This window comes from Neopsephotus bourkii, unplaced genomic scaffold (genome assembly GCF_033783945.1).
Source record: "Neopsephotus bourkii isolate Nb327-2 ecotype Australia unplaced genomic scaffold, CSIRO-AGI_Nbou_v1 NB_1572, whole genome shotgun sequence".
NCBI classification, from domain to species: Eukaryota; Metazoa; Chordata; class Aves; order Psittaciformes; family Psittacidae; genus Neopsephotus; species Neopsephotus bourkii.
In genome coordinates this window covers 6,111,919-6,128,622 of record NW_026902048.1, presented here as the reverse complement: position 1 = coordinate 6,128,622, position 16,704 = coordinate 6,111,919, and the positions used below count along the sequence as shown (strand labels likewise).

The 16,704-nt window shown below is 46.0% G+C and overlaps 1 protein-coding gene across 19 annotated transcripts in view; it reads right to left on the bottom strand.

Moving 5' to 3' along the window:
• Positions 1-2,750: 2,750 nt before the first annotated feature.
• The window catches only part of AKAP13 (A-kinase anchoring protein 13), a 208,370-nt gene continuing 194,416 nt past the window's right edge, over positions 2,751-16,704 (bottom strand). For 11 of the 19 annotated variants that reach the window (XM_061371300.1, XM_061371298.1, XM_061371308.1 and 8 more), the window contains 12 exons: positions 14,435-14,511; positions 12,894-13,075; positions 12,729-12,811; positions 12,243-12,422; positions 11,326-11,490; positions 10,177-10,245; positions 9,219-9,289; positions 8,651-8,695; positions 7,472-7,522; positions 6,759-7,208; positions 4,755-5,067; positions 2,751-3,972 (listed from right to left, as the gene is read on the bottom strand). In XM_061371300.1, coding sequence (XP_061227284.1) covers positions 3,923-3,972; positions 4,755-5,067; positions 6,759-7,208; positions 7,472-7,522; positions 8,651-8,695; positions 9,219-9,289; positions 10,177-10,245; positions 11,326-11,490; positions 12,243-12,422; positions 12,729-12,811; positions 12,894-13,075; positions 14,435-14,511 — 1,736 coding nt within the window. In that variant the 3' untranslated portion in view covers positions 2,751-3,922. The remainder of the gene's footprint in view (positions 3,973-4,754; positions 5,068-6,758; positions 7,209-7,471; positions 7,523-8,650; positions 8,696-9,218; positions 9,290-10,176; positions 10,246-11,325; positions 11,491-12,242; positions 12,423-12,728; positions 12,812-12,893; positions 13,076-14,434; positions 14,512-16,704) is intronic. The other 8 variants (XM_061371304.1, XM_061371317.1, XM_061371310.1 and 5 more) reach the window with 5 other exon arrangements.

Here is a 16,704-nt window from a genome sequence, read left to right as displayed (position 1 = left end):
CCCCTCCTGGGGTAAAGCCAAACCAAACCAGGAATATGCCTACTTGGAGCTGAAATTTCGCTGGGGATGCAGAGGCGGGGAGCAATGGCAAAGCTGATTGTCTCCATGTAACCAAAATAACAAGGGACAAGACCAGTTCCATTTAAAGTGCTTTATGGCATCAAACCGACATCAAGGTACATGTTGAGATGATCACTTCATTTAAAAGAAGGTAAGGCCAACCCCACACAACTCCATCGAGTCTCACACCATTTGCTACAGCTCTACTCTTTATCTCTGGGGTATTTTGGCACCCCCAGGTAATACTGACCACTTCTGCACTTCATCTGAGCCTGTGCTCCCAGCAACCTGGTCACTGAAACCCTTCTGCTGGGCAGTGAAGATGAACAGGCAAAGAAATGTCCAAGAAAAGAGAGTCTGATTTCTCCCCTCCATGAAGCACCAGCACAGAAAGCTCCAAGACCCCTCTCAGTGTTCTCTTCTCCCTCCAGCAACATGGCATCACACAGACATATTCAAGCTTGCTCTGTGTCCCAGGAACCAAAGGGAATCAGGGTGGTTTGGGCACTCCAAATGGGATAAAAGCACTGGCTCTGGAAAGTAGATACAGCATCAGGCTGGGCTGAAGGAATAACACTTTCAACCGTTGCAGGATGGATGCCAGGCATGGAACTGGAGTAAAATGCAATTTTAAGGCCAGGAAGAGGAAAGACTTTGGTGCTGTCAAGCTGGGACCATGCTCTAGCAGACAACCTGCAGGGATCAGAGTGGGAACCTGACTCTGGAAACCTCTGCCAAGCCTTTCCAAAGAAAATCTGAGACGGGGAAAAATAAAAGGCTGAAGAGATGAAAACAAGCCCTTCCTTTCCTAAAGGTGAAAGAAGGAGGAAGCAGTGTGGGAGTAAAGGCTTCATTCCAAAAAAGTGAATCATACAGTAACATACATCCTCCAGGGACAAAGGTCTGTCCACCAGAATTTAAGACACAAACAGCTTTGATATGCAGTATTTCTGGTCAGTGTATTTCTGACCCACACCTCTGTTTGCTCTCACAAGGAAGCACAGGGACCTTAGGATATCACACTTAGGGCACTGAATGCTCTTTTTGATTTGCACAGACCAGGAGAGATGCTCAAGCCAGGCAGACGGATCCCTGTTGCCCTGAGTCCTTCTGATGCCTTTCTCAAAGCCATGGGACGTTTCCATGTTGTGAATTCAAGATGTGTTGGGACTGGGGAGAAGACAGAGGGATAAAAAGAAAAGCTCATACTAGCAAAGGCTGTTACAGACTGAGGGGAACTCCAGGAAACACTGGGGACCTGAAGTGTGTTTGCACAGCAGTAATGAGCCCTGCACTGCTTTGGTTTCCAAAGATTCCAGCTTGGCACAGTCCTTTTTGCAGGTGTATAAATAGCAGGGCAGATGTTCTGAAATTGGTGGTTTTCTTATGAAAACGTAACACCACAACACCAGCACTTGCCTCCTTTAGCTCTCTTCAGGTTCAGAAGAGCTGCCTGTATCTCACTGGAGAAGCGACTGGACCCTCGCATCACTGTGAGATGCTCTATGTTTTGCTTCTTCCTTGCCTCTGAGAGGGATGAGAAAACCTAAATAAAATACTTAAAGAAACTAACTAATAGGAGGAGTCTTGCCCAAAGTCATTGCTTTATCCAGGCTTTTTAGCCCCAAGAATGCTCTGCCATAAAGAAAGCTCTCAGATGAAATCGTGTAACTCTGAGCATGGCATGAGCTGCAAAGCAGCACTGCCCAAACCCTGGTCTTGTAAGAGCCAGAGATAAGAACATTTGGTTTACCAAGCTTTTGGTAAGAAAACAAAAAAAACAAGGGGAAAATGAAAAACAAAAACAAAAACAAAATAAACCATCCCTTGAACCCCCAAACAAAAGCCAATGTCAAAAGAAATAAAAAAATAAAGCCAAGTAAACTTCTTTTTAAAAAAGAACTCTTTCAAATAAACAGAAAGATAAATATTTCTGCAAGCCCTGCTTGCAAGTAAGAACAAGCACCAAATAATAGTTAAAAAAGGCAAAATAAAAATAAGTCTCAAACCTTTTTCCTTTCTTCCTTTTGTTCTTCAAATCTTAATGTTTTAGAGAGCTTCAAAAGCAAGCAGGCAGTTTAGGATTCCTGCACTGACCAAGACAGACCAATCTAAGCACCCACCTCACTGATACTCATCAGCACCAAGCTCTGAACACTGCTGTGGGCTGAGCTTGTGAGAAGCCAGAGAGCAAACTGAAATCAAACAATAGTGCAAAGGGAGAAATACTGTTGTTTTTTAAAGAGGAACTGGTAGGAAAGGAAATGCACTTGAAAGCTTCAAACTGAGCAAACCCTTGAGCTATTCTGAAGCTGATAGCATCTCATAACCATTTACAAGTTCACTGGGGTAACACCCCTGAGAGGGTCTGCAAGAGCAACGACTTTGGAAGAGAGTCTGGCTCCCTGCACTCCTCTTCCCCTGCTGAACACAGCCCTGTATCCAAGAGCTGAACAAACTCCTCAGTCAGCACAGCAAAAGCCACCCTTGGACCTTCCCCTTCTGTTGATGGCAACACTTTCAGCCTAGTGGTGGAAACGGAGCTGCTATGCTGGACCTTTGGACTTATCCCACAGTGGTTTTGTCCACGAGAATAGATTTTTCTCCCTATAAATGGTTAATAAGTGCATGGTGCTGCATAAGCATAGGGACGAGGGGCTGCCTCTCTGGAGTACACTCTCAGGCCCTGACCTGCGATGTCTCACTGAAGTGCTCTGAAATTCCTGCTGTCTCATTCTGCCTGGGAAACCAGCAAGAGAAGCTGACAAAATCCAGAGAAACAGAAGCCCAACAGTAACACAAAAAAATGGGGCAGGAAATACACAAGTAACAGAACAAAGATCCCTAAAAACAGATTTGCAGCCATCTCTCCAGCAAGTCATCACGCTCGTAATGAACGGATGTCAAATGCAACTGAAGAACTACATCCTGGCAAGAAAAAGCTCCTTAGGGGATGGGAAGGAATGACCTGGAGCTCAAAGAGACTGCATAAAAAAAGATGTTGCTTAGAGTTGTTCCCACTTGAGCACCGTCTGCTCTGGCTCCCTGGGGTTGCCTTACAAGCCTATCAAATTGCTCTTTTCTGCAGTGTTTTGAATATACCCAAAGCCATTCTGCTTGATTCTGGAAACAGTTTGACATTTAAATCCCTCTGCCCCATGGAAATCTTTTGGAATAGCTTGAAATTTGAGTTTTTTCCCTCTGGATTTTTGCTGTTACTGCTTCCTGGTGTAAATACCTTTCTGAAACCAAACAGTCCCTATAACACGAGCACAAAAGAGGTGTGCAAGTCAATGACATTACAACAGGAGCAGTAAGGGCAAGATATTTAATATCTACACACTTCCTGAAAGTCATCAGGTATCATCTATCCCCATGGGCCAAGCTAAGCTTGGCTGTACAGACTGTAAGCATATCCCAGTGGATACATAGATACATATATGTATATATACAGTATATCTATATATGCCAGTGTATACGCACCATTTGTAGAGTCCTAATCTTTTGCTAAATGCTTGGTTTTGGTTATGTTCCCTGGAAAAGGGGAATTTGAAGGCACAGACCCCTTAAGGCTATGTTCTCTCGTCCTTCAGCAGTAAGAAGAGACAGAAAACATCTATCCCAATCCATTGAACCCAAGGTTTGCACAGAGAGACGGTACTATTTGCCATGCAGTCAGCCTCTAAGGTGAGAATTCACCCAAAACCACAGGAGAGAGGCCCTTTCCCACCACTGAACAGACTTTGCAATGTGTTATATATAAAACCTCCAGATGCTCGTCAGATGCAGGCACCAGCACCGTGCTGTGGAGCAGGCAGGGAGATGTACCAACGCTGAGAGTGACCAATGGAACCATCCGTGCTCAGCAGAAGATCTCCTCACCCTCTGGAGGTGCTTCTGACGAGTGAGAATCTGCAGCACAAAAGAACAAGTGGGAATCACTATGGGAATACAGCAGGCAGAGCGGGGACTCCACATGCATGGAAACCCCGCTGGCTGCCAAATCCACTGGGCACCTTAAAAAGACATCCAGTTCTCTGACGAGCTACCTTGAAATAACATCTCATAACTGGTGAGCTTCCCTGGCACAAGTTAGAAAACAGTGAGTTACTACGGAGATAAAGCTGAGGGCCTGAGATTTTATTTCATGTGGGTCAGAGGTTTGAGGTTCAGAACTATGTCCTAAGGGGATGCAAAACTACCATCTCTGTCTTTTCAGATCAAGAGACAAGACAGACTGGCTTGAGAGGAAGGGAGAGGCCACCAGAAAGGTTGCAGATACCACTTCCAAACTAGAACAGAGTTAAAGCAGACAGTAACACGTCAGGGGGTGCAACGGCCAGGAGCATCCCAGCAGCAGCTCATGAAAGCCCATACACTGAAGCAGGACATTTTCCTCCACAAAGCAGGGCAAGCTGAAAAGTAAAGGAAGAATTCAGCCCATGGAGGCTGCTTGGATGGTACAGGAAAGGAACAAGGAGCAGAGTGTGTCCCTCTGACAATCTCAGGGGCTGCAGAACAGAGGAAAGCCCACACAAGACTTCAAGTCAGGACTCCACTCATCACAGCTGATGATCTTCCATCCCTGTGTTATCTACATCCAAGGTTTCATGGCTTCCACAAGTTCAACGGCTGGAGCAAAATGCCAGCTCAGCAATCTTCAAAACACATGTCTGACCTCCCCTGACACTCACCAGACTGTTGGGAGCGATGTCCCCGGCCCTTTTTCTTCTTCTCCTTCTTGTCCTTTGGTTTGGCTAAACTGAAGAGGCGAGTAGGCATCTGGGGCTGTTCCTCAGCTGCCTTGTTAGTCTGGTTTGTTGTGCTAAGCAAATGGAAAGTGCTTTTCTCTTTGTGTGTCCTTGAAAGACTGTTCCTTTTAGGGGAAACAGACAGTTCTGCATCAAAGTGACCTTGTTTAGGAAGGGAAGGGCTCTTCTGCTTGGAGGACTCATCAATGCTGGACTGGGAGGAGACTCTTGCAAGTTTCTCGTGTAGATTTGAAACCTGTAAAGGAAAGGTGTTTCATTAGGGCATGAAAGGGGCTAGCAGAGAAACTAGATAGGCAAGGTGTGTCCCAGACCACTCAGAAACAGGCTATTCTTGTGAACATCCATCCCATTCATCAGCAAAAAAATGGTCTTTGTCCATGCAAAGCAAAGAGAGGAGCCCTCTCAGTTTAAGACAGAGAAACGAGGCATATAAAGAGTAACGCTCCAGTTATCTTTTGCTCCTACATGTACTATGCTATGTATCAACAAGCCAAGGGCAAACATTCTCTAAGATCTCAATACCAAGACTCACCCTGCACCGTTTGTGCACACAGACGGTGGCAGGAGGCCAAGGAGAAGCGTGCCTCTACGGGAGGGGAACGCCAGCACGCAGCACTGGAGCGGCATGGGTCAAAGCAAGCCTTCCCAAGCAAAACATGAAAGCAAAACAGTTTTCCTGCCTTCTATTTTTTTTCCCCCTAACGGCTGTCTCAGGATGTAATTGAGCCCTAACATTCAAAGGGAAGATCAAAACAAGAGCTCAACAAAGCCTCACCAAACCCTCTATTAATAGCTCTGAAATGTCAGCGAGATACCTGCCTCAAAAAGGTGCTTCCTTCTAATCCCCCTCGCAGCTATTTTACCTCTCGGCCTCTCCCATAGCATCCATGCCCCTTGCATGTCTATGTGTGCTCGATGCTGGAACAGCTTCACTGTGTGCTCAGAAAACAACTGGCCTGATCAGGAACCAGGGTGGGAGGGAGCAAGCCCTCCTCTGATGATTTGCTTTTCAGAGCTCACTGCCGAGCTCTGCAATTAATCCATTCAGGCACCCAAAATCATTTCCATCCCACAAGCCAACATTTATAAACTAATTCTGCTACAGCTGTAAGCAAATTACACTGAAAATTAGCGAGTTACAAACAAACAAATGATCAACAACAGGCTTAAGGATCAAATTCAACCTATGTTTTGCCTACGGATGCTTGCTCTCCTCAGTCAGACACAGGTCTAAGAAAGATAAACCCCAGCTTGCAGAAAACTGCACAGACAAGATCTGTGGGCAGCCAGGTACTAGAGGCCTCTTGCAGCAGAGCTGAGAACCTTTGCTCGCTCAGGTGCCCAGTCTCTTTAGGACACAGACAACGCCTATCTCTGCTAGGTACCCAGAATACTTCTGGAGATGGATGTAAGTGTGCAAACAGGCTTCTCCTGCAGTTAAAAGCTTCACAAGTGGCTTTTGTGGCAGCTGGAGGGTGCAGGTAACTCACAATGCTCAAGCTGAAAAGGACATCTCATCTACCTGACTGCTCCCCAGAGCTCAGCCCCCATGGGGTGAAGGCCAAAGTCAAAGGCAGTATCGACCTTCTAGGCACTGGACTGCCTACAGCATCTTCTCTGCAAGCCATCCACCAACAAACAGCACAGGAAAGTGAGCAGTGCTCAGGCTGTTTTAAGCACCTACTGCTCAGGACTGGCCTGAATACACCATGCTGCATCAACACTGGCAGCTCTGGAGATGCAAGAAATGCAGCCCAGCACATCATATGCAAGTGAAGAGCCAGTTTTAATACCTGGCCTGGCATGTCTAGGACTGGACTGGTGCGTGTCTATCCCTGCTGGCATGCCACTGGCTTAGGAGCTAGCTGGGAGCTCCCAGCAGGGAATGGATGGCTCCCCAGCAGCCTGGCCATTGGCATCATTTACCTGGTTGTGGTCTGACTCCTGCCGCATTTGAGCTAACCGCTCCACATCCTGCTTGAACTGCACCTTCTCCCTCTCCAGCTGCTTCTGTGCCGTGCGAAGCCTCTCCAGGTCAAGCTGGTAGGAGGCCTTCTTCACCTGCAGCTCCTCTCGCTCCCGCTCAAGTTCCTGCCACCCTCTCTGGACCTGCTCCTCTCGCTGGGCCAAATGGGCCTCCTGCTCCGCCAGCTCCTTCTCCCGAACTTCCCACTCCTTCTCTTTTCTCCGCCTCTCCTCCTGGTGCTGCGTCTGCTGCTTCTTCAAGTTGGCCAACTCCTGGCGCTGCTTCTCCAGGTTGCGCTGCTTCTCCTGCTCCAGCAGTGAGGTTGGCCGGAAGAAGCTTCGGGTCAGAGCCCTCTCACTCAAAGCCAGCTTCTGGTCCTCGATGTAGGTGTCCTGCTGCAGCACAACACCCTAGGAGAGAGGGGACACAAACCACTGCAGCACCCTCTCCACAGAAAGAGGTTCCACCCCTGGAAACCTCAGGGTGCTGCATCAAACCACTTTTTCTCCCACATAGGCATCAGCTCATTCCTATGACCTGATGGCAATGCTGGCCGTGGAGCATTCAGCTGCACAGAGATGTGACAGGCAAAGGGGAAGGGGAGATGGGGGTGAAGCACGATGTGCAGTTTGGGCATATAGCATGCAGAAGCAGGGTGAATGGCTAAGCCTACCTGCAAAGCACTGAGCAGCTTATGGAGGCTGGTAATGGTTTGGAGGACCTGCTGCGAGAAAACAAAAGCATTGCTATTAGATCTCACTGGGTGCCAGGGTACACATAAAGCCTACTACTTTTCTACTGTAACCCACTGGTGGGTCTGACAAGTACAGCCACTCCTCTACACCTTCCTTTTTCTTACTGTTCACCTGCAATGACTGCATCATTCCTCAATGCATAAATACATCCCTTGGATATCTCGAAGAGGTGCCTGACATCATCTTCCTCACTTCCCTATACATAAGTGCAGCAGGGTAGAAAACATCTGCAGAAGCACTGAACAGCACAGACACCTTGGGAACTCTGGGGTTGTCTCTGCAAACCATTTTCCACAGAACCTGCTTGCTCAGGAACAAGCAGAGCAATTGGGATGAAACCCAGCAGTTTGCTTAAAAATTCCCTGGAAAGAACCTCAAGGGGCTAAAAAAGATATCTGAAAATGAATATGGACTATTTGTACTCTCCCACCCTTGGCTGACCCAAACAAGTCCCCCTGTCACTAAACAGAAAAACTGCAATACAGCAGGCACACAAGTGTAGCAGGTGTGCTCATGGGGGCTCTCTGAAAACACAGGTAAACATGAACGCATCATGCATCAACACAGAGCAAGCTACTTCAAAGTGATGCCCTATCCCTGGCTAAAAATTTCCCTGAATCTCTCCTATCCTACAATTACTTTTAAGAAGAAGAAAACTCACTGCAGTATTTGCAGTAGTGGTGTGATAGCCAGCATTGAGAACTGCTTCTCATTGTGCCATTAACGCTAATTGGGAGTTATGAATGTGTATCAAAGGGAGAATAGAAATCTAATTGCCCCATTCACTGCACCTGCAACAAAATTAAACTCCCTCTGTCTGCAGATGCACAATAAATACAGCCCTGTGCATCCTAGTGGTAATTAACCCTTGCTGCCTATAATCAGCAGATATCATCCTGCTGGCAAGCAGATGACAATCAGTGAATTCCCTGTCTGAACATCCAAGGTTAAACAAATAAATGACACGGTGGGTTTAACTTAATGTATTTAAAAGTCTGCATGCACTTCCGCAAATGAAATGTGTTTCTTCTACACTGAGACAAATTCACTCGCCACTTAAAAGAAGGAAACAGCTGAGCAACGGAATCAATTCTTACCTCGTTATTCCTTTTCAACATGAACATCAGATTAGCATTTCCACCCTATAAAAAGATAGCAGATTTAATATGAGGACAATGAGAAATCACAGCAAATGTGTTCTGAAGCTGAACTAATGACAGACCCACTAACCCCCCTGCGCCCATCTTCCATTCTTGAGAATTCATTGCACGTTTTTTAGGCAAGTTAAAATCATATCTAATAAAATGTTAATTAGGGATTATTTTCTAGTTATATGATGCATCAATCCACAGCAAGAATAGGTGCAAGGTTATAGTTGACCTTAGCATTTCCATAATGATGCATAATTAAACACATGCTTCAGCTGATCTGCAGACAGATGGCAGATAACCTGTGCCACAAAGGAATACAACTGATTTGCAATGATCTTCAAGTCAGGATTTTAGCTATAGCAAAGTAGTTTTGGCTGCATACTTCCAATTTTGTTTTATTTTGACTTATTAGGATACATCTAATTGTCAAGAAATTCAGGCTTTTCCAAGACTAAAACTGCAACTCTCTTCAAATCTGAACTCAGTGGCAGCAGACAGATAAACTGAGGGATACCTTCTTTAAAATGCTGTCTGACTCTGTTCTCCGAAGGTCCTGAGCATCCTCGCCTTCATCTTTCGCTCCACCTAAAGGAAGAAGCCAGCATTGCCACTGGTTATTCAACATTTTAAGCCATATAAACTTGCTAATGTTGGAGAAATTTAATACAGGAAACTTAGATGTTTCACAAAAGGGGGCACAGAGCTTTTGACACTTTTAACTAAATGCATTTGCTCCCTACACACATGGAACACGTCAGCAGCACCACAAATAGTGGCTGTGAATTCAGATAAGGACTGACTTTGGTTTCAGACAATGTGCTGATACATTCAGCACACTCATTCATCGGTGCTTTGTCCAGCCCCTGTGCTGCTGTCTGCTACCAAAGAATACTTGCTGAGAAGACATGAGGCAGAGTAAGAGCAGATGGAGAACAGCAACAGTCTCATATCAGGGTATATTATTGCAGGTATAGTTTCAATGCCTCTCTCGTGCAAGTGCAATTTACTGGGTCAGATACTGCTGTGCAATAGCCTTGTGTAATTTTATGCTAGTTTTTCCTTAACCTCAATTATCTTCAACCTGTATCTATCAAGGGATATCTTTATCTCTGACTTCCCTGGATGGATAATATCTGTGCTTCTGAGCAGGACTGAACTGACTTATGAGGCCAGGAGGGCTGCAACCCTCCACACTGCCCTTCTGCTCATGGGCAGTGAAGGAGTGACACAGCTCTTAGTCCTCAAGCTCTTTCCAAGACTCTTGCACTTCCCTTACTGGCTGAGATGGGGAAAACCCACACCTGCAGTGGTAACGTCCCAGCTGTCACTCTTGTAATGATAAACAACTTTACATACACCTGCATCTGCAGCAATGTGAAGGACAACGCACCTAGTGCAAAGGCCCTCTCCTCCCACCACCCCCCAGGCAGGCTTTGCTATTAAAGGCTGACCCTCAAGTCCTCCTAACAGACCTTCTCTCCTGCGCCACGTCCTGGGACCTTCCACCTCTCTGCAGGAGGAAACACCTCCCTTCTGCTTTGCTGGAGGGGAGAACGAAGGGGAGTCAGGTTATAAGCCTTGCTCAAGGTTGTGAACAGAAGATCTGAGATCAAAGCCAGGTTTCATGCCTCCTGCCCTCCAGCTGAACAAACAGACCCTGCATATTTTCCCCAAATTCTCCCAAGACCCTACAACTACTGAATTACAATCTAATCCAAAAGAGGACATTTCTATAGAAAAAACTAGAGCTGGATAGCCTGCGGTTGTCCCATTCATCACTGCTACACATGGAGGCAGAACCCTAAACAACCCTATGTGAATCTATTTGTCATTATGATGACAAGGCCTGTGGAGGGCTTTGCAGCTTTCCAATAGAGCTGGGAAAACCTCTACATACTTCTCATGTCTGACTGTCTGGAGCTAACACTGCTCCTTTAATGCAGAAGGTCAGACGAGGTCCAACAATCCCAACGCTGAGACAGACACTAGCGCAGCAAAACTGGCTGGACTAGGAGTATGAGAGAGACCACAGAGAAAGGAATTTGAGGACAGGGAAGTTTCTGGTGAGCAGGGCAAAGAAAGAGAGCATTGGGAAGCAGCCAACTGTGCAGCTGAAATAAATATTCACACGTTTCTTTGGGATAGACTTAATTGCAGGAGTAACACATGCAGTTGTATGCATAGAGAACAGAGCCAGGGGAGAAGGTGCTTGATTCAGCAGTATCCTCATTCATTCACAAACAACAGCACCAGGCTCCTGATGGAAAATAACTGAAGAAGAGCAGAGCTGCAGATACAACCATAATAACATGATAAAACTGTTAAGAAGACAAATGCTTTCATGTGGAATGTAAGTAAAGGAGTAAGGATGACTTAGTGCATGGAAAAAGAGGAGTAAGGAGTTCAGATGTTTAATACTCATGTAGCCACAGCTTCTCAGCACCATCATTCCACCTGTACCTAAGCATTTTTTGGTTTTAATATGTTATTTAATCGATCAACTATTATTGGACATGGGTTTGGAAACCCAAATCACCAGCTGCTGGAGTCCTCCTGAAGCAAGAGGACATGATGACATGTATTATTAACAAATGCTGATGTGCACACATGTAACTACTCACACTTGGAAGCATTCATCTGATGACTGTCAAATCCTCCAAACGTTTCTGCCCTTCTAGGGAGAGAGATGGGGCCAACTCCTCCTTCTTGTTCCATGGCAGTGCTGCTGACCTGCTGCCCGAGGGCAGTGCCCAGGCTCCTGTTCACCAGGTCTTGCAGCAGTTCAACTGACAAAAAGCAACAATATCTCTGTTAAAGACCATTTTGGTCTTCTAAGCTATTTTAATCTGAGCTCAGATCAGAAATTCACATGCTTTGCTGTACTAAGAAACCACGTTTCTATGACAATGTTATGAACAGTACGCATTCTCCCTGCAAAATCTCAGTCTGCTTCACCATTAACTCCACTACAGACCTCTGCACAGGCTTACACCTCCCTCTCTTCCTCCAGGCAATCCTGGTGTGCTCTGACAACACAGTTTAATAATTTTTAGCCTCTCCAAAAATCACACCTTAGTCAAAAGCCTTACTCCTCACAGATACCACAAGCATGATGGTATCTGTGTCTCATCAAGGTGCAACAGCTGGAACCCAAGCCCTGCTCTCACACCTTGCTGAGCCTGAAGCATAGAAAAGCCTGACTAAATTTCAGTCAAGGATAAATCCTGCTCTGCTCCTGACCCCAGTGCAGATTCAATGCATGGCTATTTTCTTTCTTTGCTCCTGACCCCAGTGCAGATTCAATGCATGGCTAATTTCTTTCCTGCCCTCTTCCAGCAGCCATCAATGTCTGCTTCCTTTCCTGATCCTCATTACTTTGTACCTGAGACAATGCTGTGAGTAGCAATATCTCCTTATCTATGCTTTGTTCTGATAAAGAGAAGATTTGCCCTCCAAAACTGCTGGTTGAGGACGGATGGCTTCACTGAAGGTGGGTCCATTGGTTAGTGCAATTAACGTGTCATCCTCACTTGCTCACCTTCATTTATTGCAGTTTTCATGATGGCCTCTCCTTTTGGTGCCTCTTCTGTGTTGGCTCTGAAGAGCAGCCTGGAGCCTGGCATGTCCTCCTGCACAGAACTGTCTGCCATGTCCCGGAAGATCTTGGCCTTCTCCTCCAGCAAGAGGAGGATCTGCTTATCCTTCTGCTGAAGTTGTTCTGTGGGGGTGAACAGAAAACAGAGATGAAGAAAATAAAAGCACTGGCAAGAAAACTGAGAGATTCCCAAGATACTGGCCCCATCTAGTGGAACCTCAGGAACCATACAACCATGCACAGCGACAGCACCCACCAGGCTCAGAAGGTAAGTAATGCAAGCAAGGTGAGGTGCAAGCAAGGATTTCAGTTCTTTGCTGGATTCTCCCTCATTTGAAAAAAGCCATAGCTCAACCACAAATTCCAACATAGCAGTTCCTGTAAATGTTTCAGAACCACTTCCCAGCTCTATTCCAGGCAGGGTTTTACCTTTCAGTCCTCTCACTTTTGCATCTGACACCTTCTTTTCAAAGTCAGACTCACAGGGGACTCCTTCGTCTTCATCTTTATCCCTGGACAACAGACATAGCTCAATTACTACCAGGACCTGACCGTGTGCATCACCTGCCTTGCAAGAATAGCTTCATAGCTTACATGGTGTTCATTGTGTCTTGAATGATCTGTATCCAGCCGTTACGCTCCTCTTTGGAGCTGGCATGGACTTCCACCATTTCGGGATCTTTCACACCCATACTGATGAGGAACAAACCCTTCTCTTCATGAGCCACTTCTCGTACAATCAGCTTCTTCAGAGAGATCACAGTAGATTTCTGGTCCTTCAGAGGGAAAGAAACAGGTGAGGAGGGTGAACAGTGCTAGTTCCCACATGCAAACTAGCATTGAGAATAACCAGTAGCCATACTACTGCCTCTCTCAGGTTGTAAACGTCTTCTGAACCTATTAGCTAATTAACAAAATAAATCATTTTAATGGGAGCCAAAGAACAGGGAAGGGTTTGCTTTCCTCCAGTAGTTTTGTAGGAAAAGCAATTCCACCCTGTTCCATTTCAACGAGGAATTAATTTAAATTTGACCCTGTGGTTTTGCAAACTCTCCCATGTTTTGCTCTAACTCCAGCAGACCTTTGATCTCATCTCCTGCCCACACTCTCTCTGTCATTAATATCAGAGCTCCTTAGACTTAGCACAGCTTGCTAGCGCCTGCTTCACAGGCATTATCTTCCCAATCTCTCCCTAGGATGGAGTAACATCTTGTTTTCAAATCCCACAAAACCCCTGCTGTTCTCAGAAGCTCAGAGCTGACTCCGGATGGAGAAGACTTGTGTGTAAGATGACGTTCACTGTGTGCTCTGGTCTGTGCAACCAGCCTGCTCGGCTGAAAGGACCTTTTGCTGTTGTGTCATCCGCAGATGAGTCAGCTCCTTTGTGCCTTTTACAGGATGCTATGACTGAGGTGAGTTGGTGGCTGTTCACTAGCGAGACTTGTGTGTAAATCAGCACCCCGCTCCCGCAGGGCACTGAGTCTGTGCTGATCATTGGTGGAACTGCAATAACAAATCATCAGCTTTCAAAATGTTCATGGAGTGGAAAGGTCACAAGGCTTAGCCAGTCTAGACCATGCCTGCAAGGTACAGCCCCAACAGAGTCAATTAGGTGCTAGGCTTTCTTTAGCAGGTCAGTATGCCTCGTCCTTTGATGAGGCCTGTCTTCAAAAGCTAACAGTTTTGTTCTTATGCCTTACAAACCTACTCCTTTGACATTTATTTTCAAGCTGTTCTGTTGAATTTACAACAGTGGCATTTCAGCACCCCACCCCCACAGCAGCTCACAATATATTCCTTCTGCTAAGGTTAATTTTTACAGTGTTTGTATTATCCCACTGCTCCCTCCTACCCCAATCACTGCTTTAATTTGCACAAACTGAAAAGCAGTGAGTGTATCAAGTGACAAGCAGGTTTTCAAGGCCAATTATCAGTTGTGCCACAGCACTGCAGAAAGGAAAGGCTGGGCATGAAGACATGTTTTCCAATTAAAAAGACTGCAGTTCATTCAGCAAACGAAATGTTATAGGCAAGAAAATTAAGTTGTTTAGCAGGCTACAGCTTGTTCACTGCACAACACACATCAAGGGTCTCTAACATAGAAAACAAAGGGGGACTAAAGGTTGAAGCCTTACCAGTGAGGCAAAGACGTACTTCTGGTCCTTCTCCTGAAGGAACACGAGCATGTCAGAGAGGAGAACAGCCTGGACTTCTGCAAAAGAAAGAGCACACCAGTGCAGTATAACCATGCAACCCACCCCAAAGCAGAGTTCTTTTAATAACACCAGTGCTTGGGAGGGATAGGGCTGCTTTTGCAAAGCCTGGAAGCAGGGTCAACCTCCCAGTTAGAAAGAGGAACAGAGGCAGCTCCTGGAGATGCCAGGTTAGCTCTGAGCCAACTATGGGTTAAGGAGAACACAACAGCACACAGGAAACCTGTAGGATCTTCTCTCATCTGTTGGAGCAGGGGTGCTCCTCTCCAGCCCCATGCTTTCTAACAGCTAGGATATCAGCCTAACAGCAAAAGCCAGAGACACTTACTAAATAGAAGCCCTCTTTTCTCATACAATCAATATTTTAGCCCTTGAGCAAAATATCAGCACAGGAAGTTTTGGGTTTTATGGCTCTCCTGATGAGTGGTTTGTGGAGTGTAAATTATCATGCAATAACAACATTTGTCAGCTGCAGTTTCTTTCCCAGGATATACTGACTTGAGGAGGCACCACTAATTCTGCTCACAGACAAACACAATGCTTGCTGGCTCCAAGGGGAGCTGACAGAACCTGCACGAGATGCAGGACCTGGCTTTGTTTCATGGGAGAAGGAAGCAAACATCAAGCCAACAGAGGATTTTGAATCAGAATACAGCGTTTTCCCAGAGTACGCGTACAGCCTTCCAAGTCTCTTAATGACATATTGCAAAGTTACACAGCAACTGCCAAGTATATTCATTAGCAGAATGAAGCCCCCATGATCCAAAGGGAAAAGGTCAGTGACCTGCTACACCACTTAGATACACATAAGTCCATGGGGCCAGATGGGATCCACCCAAGGGTACTGAGCGAGCCATCAGGTGCTTACCAAGCCACTTTCCATCATTCATCATCAGTCCTGGCTAACCAGAGAGGTCCCAGTTGACTGGAAGTGAGCTACAGGGACCCCCACCTACAAGATGGGCCGGAAGGAGGATCTGGGGAACTATAGGCCTGTCAATAACTTCCTCAGTGGCAGGAAAGGTTATGGAGCAGATCATGCTGAGTGCCACCACCAGCCATGTGCAGGACAAGATGATAAGGCCCAGTCAGCATACTGAAAGGCAGGTCCTGCGTGACTGATGTGATCTCTTACTATGACAAGGTGACCTACTCAGTAGATGAGGGAAAGGCAGTGAATGTTGTCTACCTAGAGTTTAGTAAAGCTTCTGATACCAGTTCCCACTGCATTCTCCTGGAGAAACTGGCTGCTCATGGCACTGAAGTCACCATCTCTGGAGGCATTTAGAAGATGGGTAGATGCGGCACTGAGGCACGTGGCTTAGTGGCAGATTTGGCAGTAGTAGGTTAACACTTGGACTTGACAATCTTAAAGTGTCTTCCAACCTAAATGGTTCTATGATTCTATAATGCCCCACCCAGAGCCCTCAGTACAAAGAAGTTTTGTGTAATGTACTTTGGAAATCTTGTGACAGAGAGGAAGCAAACCAGAGAGTTAAACCATCCGGTGGGTAATTCCTTCCATTTTGTTTTGGGAAGACAGGATCTGTTCCAAATAAGAGAAACACCAAACTTAAATTAAAGCTGCAAAATGAACTCAAAGCTCTGGGACGTTTACTGAAGTCGACATTTGCCTATAGCTTCTCTATTGCCTACACACTTTGCAAGAGGGGAAATGCTAAAACCCTCTAAGAAAAGTTCTTGATATGCTTTTTTTGTGCTCCATTTCAAATCCTGCAAAATACCCTGAACGTATGAAGTAGCTGCTCTCTCCGTGGGCTCTGCAGCTTGTCTGCAGGCCCTGCTTTCACTGGGAGCTTGCACTGCAAACAGATGTATATTTATGCACTTCTATCACTTAAGAAATGCAAATGGAGCCTGTACTGCTCACAAGATTTCACAACAGCAGAACTTGCTCCATCCACCATCTAAAGTTAGAAATACTCTTGGGGGCCTAGAAACCATCTGTAAACTTCCTGTTTCCATAACCTCAAAGTAAATCATACCCAATGTGGAATCTCATGTTATCACTGCTTCACTGCTCAGCAGCACCAGGCTACCAGCTCCCATTCATGCCCAAGTACCGTAGTTTAATCAGCTTAATCAGCTGGAATGAAAGAAGAAAAGCCCAGCCTTCCTACCAAGCCTGAGACACAGCCCTGTCTGCTCTTACTCTTACTGTGGTCCCTGCT